The 12,574-nt window shown below is 37.8% G+C and overlaps 1 protein-coding gene across 1 annotated transcript in view; it reads left to right on the top strand.

Annotated features, from left to right (window-relative positions):
- Positions 1 to 8,690, top strand: part of LOC135477863 (tyrosine-protein phosphatase non-receptor type 4-like) — a 101,021-nt gene extending 92,331 nt beyond the window's left edge. The window contains exons 22-27 of the mRNA XM_064758069.1: positions 1,029 to 1,091; positions 1,612 to 1,740; positions 2,528 to 2,676; positions 3,361 to 3,496; positions 5,219 to 5,264; positions 5,884 to 8,690. Of these exons, the coding sequence (XP_064614139.1) occupies positions 1,029 to 1,091; positions 1,612 to 1,740; positions 2,528 to 2,676; positions 3,361 to 3,496; positions 5,219 to 5,264; positions 5,884 to 5,921 (561 nt within the window). The 3' untranslated portion in view covers positions 5,922 to 8,690. The remainder of the gene's footprint in view (positions 1 to 1,028; positions 1,092 to 1,611; positions 1,741 to 2,527; positions 2,677 to 3,360; positions 3,497 to 5,218; positions 5,265 to 5,883) is intronic.
- The last annotated feature ends 3,884 nt before the right edge of the window (positions 8,691 to 12,574 follow it).

Raw genomic sequence — 12,574 nt, 5'->3', positions numbered from 1 at the left:
CACTTTGGTTAGAATAATACCAGTATGTATTGATTGGTTGTATTTATTTATTTGATTGGTGTTTTACACCAACATGTATGGAACACCAAAACAGAAACGGGGCCTCCGTGGCTCAGTCAGTTAAAGCGCTAGCGCAGCGTAATGACCCAGGAGTCTCTCACCAATGCGGTCGCTGTGAGTTCAAGTCCAGCTCATGCTGGCTTCCTCTCCGGCCGTATGTGAGAAGGTCTGTCAGCAACCTACGGATGGTCGTGGATTTCCCCCGGGCTCTGCCTGGTTTCCACCCACCATAATGCTGGCCGCCGTCGTATAAGTGAAATATTCTTGAGTACGGCGTAAAACACCAATCAAAAAAAAAAAAAAAAAAAAAACCAAAACAGAAACACAGTTGATACTGATTTTGGGAACTTGCAGGAAGTAACAAGAATGTGAAATTGACATTTGAGCTCTTCCTTTAATACAAGGAGATGTATTATGGAGCAAATAAATCAAATTATATTTGTTTGTTTGTTCTGTTTTTGGTTTGCTGTGTTTATCACATTTGAAAAACAACAAAGTTTGAGAATTACCACTGCTATCCCAGTTGGGATTTTTTTTTTTTTTTTTTTGTTGATTATCCAAATCCAGTTGTCAAATAAAGTTGGTGTATTTCACCTGATGTTTGGTATGTAAAATGCGCTTTGACAAGCACATAAGAGCCTTAAATTCACACCTGTGATGTCAACACTTCAATTTTTCTGATAAGAAATTGATCAAGTTTCACAAGAAAGCACGCAAAGTGGCACTATAATGTGGATGAATCAATAAAAAAAATGAGCCATATGAAATGTGGTAGACTTTCGGTGAAATACAGTAAAAAACTGGCTCAGCTCAGCTTTTTTCACTGAAGAAAAGTGACAGGTAGCAAATAAATGAAATCAAATGCAGTCAAACAGATAGTTTTTTTAAAATATGAAGATATGTATAATTATGTATGCGTGAGAAATGACTTCAGTAAATGGTAAATGTTCCATTTCTCCCTTGCACAGATGGTGTGGGAACAGCAAGCGTCTCTGGTAGTCATGCTAACAGCCAAAGTGGAGAGGGGACGGGTAAGTAGATAGTCTGTAAGAACTAGCCAAAAGTTTTCAACAGGCAGGCTAATAGCTGGCTGGTGGTTGGCCAGTAACCTGTTCATTGTTGGTCACTGGCTCCAGTGTTTTGGGCCACTAACCTGTATAGTGAGACACTATCCCCTCTAATACCAGGCTCTCCATATTGGTCCACAAGCCATCTGTGGGTGAGCTTTTAACCTGTTAGTAGCAACTGTTTTGTCATTCTTCTTTTCATGGAATGAATACTTACTTTGTTGAAAATAAGTTAAATATATATATATGTTTCTGTTGATAAAGCTGGAAAAGGTAAAAGTTGTGAAAATGTCATCACTCTTCTCTGGTAAGGTGTTTTCAGCTAATTTGCGACCAATATCTGTCAGATCTTAGTGTTTTATTTGGTTTTTGAGCTAATGTGTCACCAGTATTGGCCAGATGTATTTGTGTTTTATATGGTTTGTCAGCCAAAGTGTCACCAGTATTGGCCAGACCTTAATGTGTTGTTTTATATGGTTTTCAGCCAAAGTGTCACCAGTATTGGCCAGACCTTTACGAAACGGCAGATTTTGGGACTCTGCAGATCACCTGTGTGAAGGAAGAAGAAACACCATCATTTGCTTTCAGGGATTTCAACCTGACTCATGTTGAAGTAAGTATCATAGTCCATTGTGAAAGTGGCATCAAAAGCAAAAAACATAAATGAAAAACAGAAAAGTAGTCAAGCTTACTTCTTACCTCACAGCTTGTGGCCTTACTTAAAGAAGAAGAAAATTTAAATACCAATCAAATATCATTGAAAAGAGTATGCATTTCCTCGCAGGTGCATGCCATAAAAAAAATTCTAATATGTATCTAAAGCTGATAAATTATAAAGTCAGCGCCAAAATCCGCTGTGGGCGAAACCATTTTGCCTTGCAACTAGTCCTGAAGTCTTCTGGGTTAGGGGAATTGCACCACCAGTTAGAAAAAAAATGTGCTCTGGTAAGCCTCTAGTGTCTTGTTTTTAAGTTTTCTTCTCCTTTAAGAGTCCCATCACTAATGCTCTCTGGTTGTCCACAACCTTTCCATTTGTATGTTGTCATTAGCATAATTTAGTTGTGAAGGTGTGACTGTAGGCGTACGCTTCATGATTTGGCTCGTCACAAAACTGTTTCCCTGACTTTTTTTCGTAATGATTTAGTGGTATTGTATTTAAACTTCGTCTTGACTTCCTCATGATGACCTATAAATGAAGTTTGTGTTTTGGGTCATTGGTTTATTTGGGTGTGCAAGACCCAAAAACTGAGTAAGGTACCATCATGAAAACTTTTTGCATTTAACAACAGTCAGATAACTTAATTAGACAAAAAAAGATGCTAAATGGTTCAGAAAACAACATTAGGCACTACCCATTAAGAAAAATGACTTATTTGACTCCCGTCCAATTTTGTCTGCAGACAAATGAAGAGCGTCACATCATTCATATGCAGTACATCGCTTGGCCCGACCACGGAGTCCCCGATGATTCCAGTGACTTCCTCGACTTTGTTTTAAAAGTTCGTCAGAATCGCGTGGGTATGGTTGACCCCACGGTTGTACATTGTAGGTGAGTACACAGCAATATGATTAGCTAATCAAATTATTTTCATAAATGTCCCTGCTGTTACCTTTTCAGCGGTGTGAATTAATGTAAGGAAAATTTATTAAGAAATCTCTCCGTGATTTACACACGTTCCTGCCTCCTGCCACCACAAACTTGACTGCTGTCGTACATTGTCGAATTGTTTAATTCTGTTCAACACCCAGAAAGACCACTTCAGTGGACTAGTGATTAGACTGCCCACCTTGAAGTCAGAAGACCCCGGGTCAAACCCAAGTCAGGTCATACCAAAGACTTTAGAAATGATACTTGTTCCTGCCTCGCTCGGCGCTCAGCTTTGACGTCAGGGCAAGGAAGAAGGACTTACTGGCCTCTCACTGTCAGTCCAATGTGACTTGGTGGGCTATCCTGTCTGGTGTCTTCATCTTGACGCTTCAGTGGCAGCATGGACCAATGACATCAATATAAATGCAAGAAAAATAATTTTCATTCTTGCCTATGTAAAGAAAGTGAACTAATCATCAAGAACTCCTTGTTTTTTGTGTGTAGAGTTTAAAGAACTCATTTGTTTTTGTGTGTAGAGTTTAAAGAACTCATTGTTTTTTGTGTGTAAAGTTTAAAGAATAAGCTGGTGTCAGCAGCAGGATCTGAACTTCCACTTATTAGTATTTGTTTCTGATTGTATTGCAGTGCTGGGATTGGTCGAACAGGAGTGCTGATCACCATGGAGACAGCCATGTGTCTGATAGAAGCCAATCAGCCGGTCTATCCTCTGTCCATTGTTCGTCAGATGAGGGACCAGAGAGCCATGTTAATACAGACATCTGTAAGTGGGGAAAATGTGACATTTGTATCTCCTTAGCTGTGAAAATACAGACACCTGTGAGTGGGGAAAATGTGACATTTGTATCTCCTTAGCTGTGTAAATACAGACAGCTGTAAGTGGGGGGAACGTGACATTTGTATCTCCTTAGCTGTGTAAATACAGACATCTCTAAGTGGGGAAAATGTGACATTTGTATCTCCTTAGCTGTGTAAATACAGAGATCTGTAAGTGGGGCAAATGTGACATTTGTATCTCCTTAGCTGTGTGAATACAGACATCTGTAAGTGGGGGAAATATGAAATTTGTATCTCCTTAGCTGTGTAAACACAGACATCTGTAAGTGGGGGAAATGTGACATTTGTATCTCCTTAGCAGTGTGAATACAGACGTCTGTAAGTGGGGGAAATGTGACATTTGTATCTCCTTAGCTGTGTAAATACAGACATCTGTAAGTGGGGCAAATGTGACATTTGTATCTCCTTAGCTGTGTGAATACAGACATCTGTAAGTGGGGGAAATGTGAAATTTGTATCTCCTTAGCTGTGTAAATACAGACATCTGTAAGTGGGGCAAATGTGACATTTGTATCTCCTTAGCTGTGTGAATACAGACATCTGTAAGTGGGGAAAATGTGAAATTTGTATCTCCTTAGCTGTGTAAATACAGACATCTGTAAGTGGGGCAAATGTGACATTTGTATCTCCTTAGCTGTGTAAATACAGACATCTGTAAGTGAGGAAAATGTGACATTTGTATCTCCTTAGCTGTGTAAATACAGACATCTGTAAGTGGGGCAAATGTGACATTTGTATCTCCTTAGCTGTGTGAATACAGACATCTGTAAGTGGGGGAAATGTGACATTTGTATCTCCTTAGCAGTGTGAATACAGACGTCTGTAAGTGGGGGAAATGTGACATTTGTATCTCCTTAGCTGTGTAAATACAGACATCTGTAAGTGGGGCAAATGTGACATTTGTATCTCCTTAGCTGTGTGAATACAGACATCTGTAAGTGGGGGAAATGTGAAATTTGTATCTCCTTAGCTGTGTAAATACAGACATCTGTAAGTGGGGCAAATGTGACATTTGTATCTCCTTAGCTGTGTGAATACAGACATCTGTAAGTGGGGAAAATGTGAAATTTGTATCTCCTTAGCTGTGTAAATACAGACATCTGTAAGTGGGGCAAATGTGACATTTGTATCTCCTTAGCTGTGTAAATACAGACATCTGTAAGTGAGGAAAATGTGACATTTGTATCTCCTTAGCTGTGTAAATACAGACATCTGTAAGTGGGGAAAATGTGACATTTGTATCTCCTTAGCTGTGTAAATACAGACATCTGTAAGTGGGGAAAATGTGACGTTTGTCTCATCCCCGTTTGTGTTAATACAGACATCTGTACGTGGAAAAGATGACATTTTTCTCACCTTGGGTGATACATTATAGGAAAATCATAGTGTAACAAAAATATCACAGCATGGTACTGTATATTATTTACCTTATGGTTAGATCAGAAAAGAAAAAATCTTAGTAAACATATTTTTAGATATGGTCTTTAGTGATTTTTCTGGTGATGTCTGTCTTCCATTTTTTCATATACAGGAAGCCTTGAATGTGGGTGTGTTATTCCTTATGCTAAGCCATTGTGCCATGGTTATACTTGATTGTCATATGCCATGTTGTGTACTAACCAAAAGTCTTGTTTTCCTTTTTGCACAGAGTCAGTACAAGTTTGTTTGTGAAGCAATTTTAAGAGTATTTAATGGTAAGTTGACTTAGATTTTTTGTTATTCCCTTTCAACTAGCATAAATGCAAACTATATGGACACAGAGGGTGAAGCTGCCGTTTTTGTAGTTGAATTCAACTTTGTGTTTTTTTTTAAATTTCCTTTCAAACAGTAGGCTGTGTGTGATGATATGGTCACAGAGGGTAAAACTGCTGTTTGCGAAGACATAATTCAACATTATTTCAGGATGAGAAATACTTGACTGAACTCTTGAAAAGTAGAATAGGAGTGATATTCTTGTTGACATTGATAGGGAATTTACAAGATTCCTGAACATTGTTCTTAAGAGCTTGGTGGATATAGGTGGTCAACAATGTTTATTGGTGTGGTATTACATGAAGTTTACTTACAACCTCTTGTCTTCCACCAATTTAGCATATGTCACTTGTAGGAGAGTATGCCAGTCACCTGCCAAAGGTTGGTGGTTTACTTCAGGCACTTCAGTTGCCTCCACCCTTAATACTGGCTACTATCCTTGGGTTAAAATGAAAAATTCTTGAACATTGTTAAACGGCAATGAAATAAGTAAAACAAATTATTTCATGCAGACATTTGTTTTTCCTAACACTTTTGCGTTACTGTTGTTTATTTCTGCAGAAGGCTTAGTGAAGCCGTTAGAAGATTACAAAAGGTGAAGATTTACAACAAGGCCACGTGGAGCCTTGTTGTCGTGAAAATGCTTATAGCAATACATCAGAGGATGATGGTCCCATGTCCCAGGGGGAAGTGTGGATCAAAGGGTGGATAACTCATGACGACTTACCACCGCCATGTTGCTTTCCATCCACAGAGTCTGTTAAACTGTGTGTGCTTGTGATAGGATAGTGTTCAAGTGAAGCGAAGGACTTCTGTACTGTAACACTGGAGTGGTATGGAGAAAGGAAGCAAACTTTGTGCGCCATCGTCACCTTTTGGACTTTTTCATCTTCCAGGCCTGCCGCATCAGTCGTCTTTTTGTTTTCTTTTTTGTGCTTGGAAGCATTGAAGTGTGTTGCCATTGTCATGGTAACTGTGCATCTTCTTTTCAAACCTCTCAACATTGTTCCCATTGAAAAGTGAAATCTGATTTCAAAAATGTAAATTTGCAGAGATGAAGGTGTGAGAAGTGTTTCTGCAATAAGTCAGAGGATGTCCACGTATTGTTCCAGAACGAGTGGCTGCTATCAAACATGTGCATCTGTTGTGATGACCAGTTACCTCCCTTGGGTCTCCCCTCCTCAAGCGGTATTCTGGTGTTGGATATGGTACACTGGATCTTGTGGACTTACCGCTGTGATGTTTTAAAATAGATTTGCTGAAGCAAAAATTAAAGCCTTGGTTCAGGGAACTGGGCCTTTTAATTTTAGATAGACTCCAATGAAAATGCAGGAGTAGGATAAAAATTGTTGTGCAACGAATTTTGACAAATAGTGTTCATTAAGGCAGATAGTGTATTTGATGGCAAGATGGACAGAATTAGAAGTAACGACCTTGAAACTTCATGGCATCCCATGATAGAGGTCATCAAACATGGATACAAATTGCGGAGGGAGGTATCTCTGTGTTTATCAGATCTTAGAGAAGGCCTAAGTATTGGTAAAGCCAGGCAATGCATATTCATGATCTCATACGGGTGTGGCATGTTAACCTATGGCAACAGAGGCCACGCCCACGTATGATGAAGTAGGGTGGTTGTAACAGCACAAGACGTACCAATTCAGGATGAAATGTGGGTGAAGTGGCACAGACCTCATTCGATCACGGCATACACCCCAGTGGGGCCATAGTTACCCATGGTCATGCTGCTCGGACACTGCCTGCAAGAGGGGTCAACACATTCATGTTGAGATTTCGCAGGGATTTGCAGTACTGTCTCCATGTGGAAGTCCTTGTTAAGAAGAAAAAACAACAGCAACAAAAGTGCTGTGTGAACTGGAGCTACTACATTGGCAACTCTAACACAGTGAGCTTCAGACATCAAGATAAGAATAAAAGGTTGAGTTTTCATATTCTGAAGTTTTAGAGCAGATGAGCAACAACGCATATAGTGCCGTCAATCCCTGGAAAGCTCAAATAATTCTTTGGGGGTCATGATTTTATCTGTTGTCCCTAACAACGACAAGCCCCACCCACTTCATGAATATGGAGTTACTGATGTGGCAACCTGCTGGATTATGTGTCTAGATGTGAGAGGGTATATACAGTGATTTAGAGTTGTAGTGATATTTGATGAAGGTCTATCAGAGGTTTGATGTCATTACATTGTTTTTGATTTTCTTTTAATATACCCTTGAGAGAGACCATGTTATGGACTAACCGTTGCAAGAAAATTTGTACGGCTTTTAAATTGCAGTTTGAAACATTTTTAGATGTTTCAATCTGTGTCCGTGTTTGGGTTTTTAAAAATCTGTTCATTTCAATCTTGTGTAATTCAAAACTTGTAATATTTCTTTTTTGTTGATCAGTGTTGCATACTTTTTACTTTAAGAAAGAGATAAATATTGAGTTTTTCAACACTAAACTTTTAAAAGCCCATCTCTCCCTGGTTTGAAAGAGTCACACCGTAAATTTGATTTGAGAACAATCTGACATCTTCCAACATCTATCAAACAATTTTAAATGTTTTCTTTCTGCTAAAGCTGATTGTTTATTCTGAAGTCGAGCACACACAACAATATTTGTTTTCAAAAAAACGAGATTTCGTTATCTTGAAATTTTTGTTGGTGTGTGGATAACCACAGCAAAAGTTTCTAATCGACCATGTTTCGGTGCCAGGGTCTTCAAAGTGAACAACAAGCAACTATCCTATCAGCTGAGTCCAGGATCCTGCTTTCGACACCAAATAATGTTCGTATGCAGTGGGCTTTAGGAACTTGTAAAAATTCTCAAGGGTCTACTCAATAATTTAAAAGGAAATAAGACTTGTGGCTTGTTGCCCCAGGAAGCTTTACCCACAAATACTTCTGACACACAGTGTTCTTAATCTCATTCAAGTCAGATCTAGAAGCCGCTCCCCTTGCTGACTTGTCATAGATTCACACGTACAGTCCACTCTTGGTTTGGTGGAATTCTTGCTCCCATCATACAGGACGTTCAAGCTTGAAAAATAGAAGACAAACATTTTTCAACACCCCTACGGATGAAATGGAAAGATCCGTAATCTCTATGCTCATGAAAATTTGACCACTTGGTTATTTGACTCAAGTATCCTTTGTTAAATTTATATTATCTAACAGTACAACAAACATGTAGGTCTTACCATTTTCTCCAAAAGGGGTGTTTTCAAAGCTGTCAAATGCCCATTTTCAGGCTCTACAGTGAAGTTAGTTGTTCATTTCTCCCTGTATTACAACAGGGAGTCTGCCTGATGCTATGGTTTGACTTCTTTGATGTCATACTTAAAAAAATCACTAATGTGCATATTCTAACCCTTTTAGACAAAATACTGTAGTATTTTAGGGAATTTAGGAATTTTTTTTTTTTTTTTTTTTGTAAATGAAAAAGATGGGAATTTTAAAGAAATTAAAATTGAGAGAAAAGATTTCAATGAAAACTTGTGAGTAGGACACCTTGTTTTGGAGGGTCAGTCTTGTGCCCAACAAATATTTCTTTCATTGATGACCTAACCATAGAATTGGACCGACTGTTAGTACGGTGTTAGCAAGAAATCAGTTTAGGGGGCGGCTAATGGCTTGGGGCAGCTTCACACAACTTCATGGATCATATTTTCATAACTTTTTTCATAAAAATTCGTCGCCTTATGGCACTATGACCTGTAGACAATGTCATTTTACGAAGAATTGGACTAGGAAATGTAAATTTTGTTACAAAAAAGTTTTGTGAAATAAGCCTCAAGCTCGTTTTGAGATTTTGACATAACCTCATTAGCGTAAATCATCTTGGATAGTCCGGAGCTGGTCATTTCCCAACCATGTGGTTGAGGTAGTGGTTGTAACAAGAAGGCTGAATTGAGCTAAAAGATTAGTTTAAAAACTAACAGTTGATGGCGTTTCCTAGAAAGGTACGGAATATGTGAATGTATCTGGACATACGTGTACATTTCCTAAAATGATGCCACTATTAATATTAACAATATTTTTAATACCAGGCAATTTGGTCAAAAATTTGCAATCAAAAATCATGTATTGGTATTCATATTTTCTTCAAACTGACCAATGAAAAGTTCAATTTTAACCATCCTTTATGGCTAGGATATCCACTATACTGGCACTAAGAAAAAATGGCATGCATTTTCATACACTGCATGTACTGAAAATGATTCTTTTGCTTCCGTATGATATTATTTCAATGAATTTATCATTGTTAATCTTGCATGTAATTGTTACTTTGTATGATTTCAAATCCATTTCTCTGCATTTATGTTGTTTAGGTATGAAACACACCTAATTTGTACTGTTCCAGTTTTTCATTCCTCATTTATTTATTATTTAACATATTTGGTTTCGTTTGAGTCGTTGGGCGTTATATTCACGTCACGAATAGCACAGGTTGGTTTTTGAAATGAGTTCACTCACTACACATGCCATGGGATACGTATTAGGCCACCAGGGGACAAGGGCGGGTAACTCTCGTTGACAAATCAAAAGGGTATTATTAAGGGGAGGTAACTCCATGATGTGTAATTTCTTGGTAGAGATGTAAGGGGAGCTGATTGTGTGGATGACACTGCTATATACATATGGTTTTATTGGCTGTGTTTATTTTTGCCACAGAAAATGATACATGTACATGTATAGTTATTATAGTTTAATAATAAGTTATGAAAATTATTAATTAATGAATATGTTGAATTATTGTGACAGATAATGACAAATTTTATCTGTTGTTGCAACTTTGACACTGGTATATAGGCTAGCGGGGGAAGAAAAGTGTACTCATGGTTTTTCCCCATGACGTGTACAACATAGATGTATGTATATGCCCATGATACATACAGGGATGTATGAGCTTGCCTGCTCCAGTACAGAATCATGAGTTTTATGTATTTACTTTTGATCAGGGGCACATCAGTATACATCGTAGTTGTAATTTTATTTAGTGAAGATGCCACTAGTCCTGTATGTAGTTTTAAAGAGACATTTCTGTGCATATCACAAGAATAAGTCCATGCTGAACCATTCCGTGTTTAATTTTTCACTCCAAGTATTGTCGACTTTTAGGCTGGAGAGCTCCAACAGGGGAGATCAGTCTGTCAGATTTACGTAATAAAGGAACAGTGTGAGTGAGTGCAATGGTGAATGTATTGAAGGCTATACCACGTGGCGAGTAAGTAAGTAGGTTTTGAGACTTCTTGTTCAAAGATGCAGTCTCTAACTGTAACATTGAATGCTACATTAAAGGAGTTTCAGAGTTACATACTAGTTAAGGAACACATGACATAGGGGAATTTGGAGTTCGAACTCTTTTTATCTCAGAAAGTAAAAGCCCATTTGTATGATATGACCTGAACAAAAAATTTTAGGAACTTATTGAACATATTTATTATAACATGAGCATTTAAAATTCACAAAAAAGTTGTTTAATAGTATTTGAGGATCTGAACTTTTTGTGAACCTTGGAAGTTTCTAATACGAAAAGGTGTAATTTTTGCCCCTGGAACACAGTGAGACAGGTAAACCAATCGCAACAAAGGTTGCCTAAAATTTTTCATAAGTCACATGATAGAGTAAGACTGCTTTTACCGTTCAGGAAAAAATTTTGAACTTGAAACACCCCAACTGACATGCATTGTGTGAAAACAGCTATTTTCAGTATCCATTTATAAAGTTTCAAAAGTTCCTTTCCTATGAAAGAAAAAGCGAAAATTTCTTATGAGCAACTTTGTCTTGAAGATAACATTATCGGTGTGTCTATGCAGTCACAAAATAAAAATACTATGCTATGATCTAAATAGCTGTTCACCATAAATAAAACATGAAATATATAGTATGTTTATAAGGTAATGGAGGCAAGACAACAACTTTATACGAAAAATGAGTGAAGGTCAGTGAAAAACAATAGGATTCTTCTACAGGACTTCAGTATGAGTTTAAGAGTATCCAGTCCACAAGACTTAGGAAATATGATTTACTTGACTCTATTGATCTTAAACAAAAAAAAAACAAAAAAAATGACCAAGGTCAAGGAAAATGAATAGGGTTTTTTCCCATTGCCAAAGAGTAGATGTGGTAGAAATTAGAGTATTCAACAAAAGGAGGGACGGACACCAACCCGATAAACAATACTTCAGGCTGATTTTGGCCGAAGGGTAAACAACATTCAGACCTGTTGTTGTTGTTGTTCTCCAGTCTGATAAGTTGACTTATTTTTGTAGCCATTGGTTTTTGTCCAGAGACATTTTTGTACGGAATCCTTGCTACATGGCCGGTAGTTTTGTTGTATCTTTTGGATAGTATTTTGTATCTATAGAATTGTTAGGACGTCTAATTCTTTGACTGTGGCCATGTATCATACTTTTATCGCCGTATGGATTCCCAACCCGACCTTTTGTGTAGCCAGCTTTTATTTTCTAAGGACTTTTAAGATTATATTATTATTATTATTATTCTGTATATTAAGGGAGAGAACTGTTTTGTGTTGGCTTTGTTTTAAACATATGCTTGGACAGTTGACACAGACAGTATACGTGTACATGTATTAGAGGCGTGGCTGCTTTGGATTGTTGTATTTATATGTACAGATGTCAACATGCCAATCATACACTTTGCTTTGTCTTTGGCCCCGCCCCTTTCCATTGAGGCCCACTCGTGTGGACCCTTATCAATCAAACCCCACCCTTTGGTGACATCATCAAGCATAGTGTATAAATTGTGACAAAATAAATGACTCTAATATAAACTGTATCCTTTTTTTATTTTTTTTACCATTCCAACTCCTGCATCTAGCAGACATTTTTTTCCGGAGTCCTCTATTAAATAAGCACAAATTCGCAAAAGAACGTTGCAATATATAACAAAAACTCGATGTCATCTTTGCAGATATCAAATATTTGAAAAAGGAAAGTGACTAAGATGTGGATTCATGCTATATTGGGTAAAGTAAAGACGTATATTTCAAAGTCATATTTTAACGTCGATTTCAATATTACTTCGGTCATATCACGACTGTGTCATGCTGGCGTATTTATAGTGCTGCCTCACTGGAATGCCATGTCAAGAACACCAGACACGATGCCCGTTGTTTTCATCTTCCGGACCCTGTAAACCTTTACATGCCTGACCGCCAAAGTGAAATATTCAGGAGTGTTTGGTTGCATGAACAGTGAACAAAATTTGTTTCTGTACGATAT

This window comes from Liolophura sinensis, chromosome 11, assembly GCF_032854445.1.
Source record: "Liolophura sinensis isolate JHLJ2023 chromosome 11, CUHK_Ljap_v2, whole genome shotgun sequence".
NCBI lineage: Eukaryota > Metazoa > Mollusca > Polyplacophora > Chitonida > Chitonidae > Liolophura > Liolophura sinensis.
The sequence above is the reverse complement of the archived record's forward strand: the minus strand, read 5'-3'. Positions and strand labels throughout refer to the sequence as shown.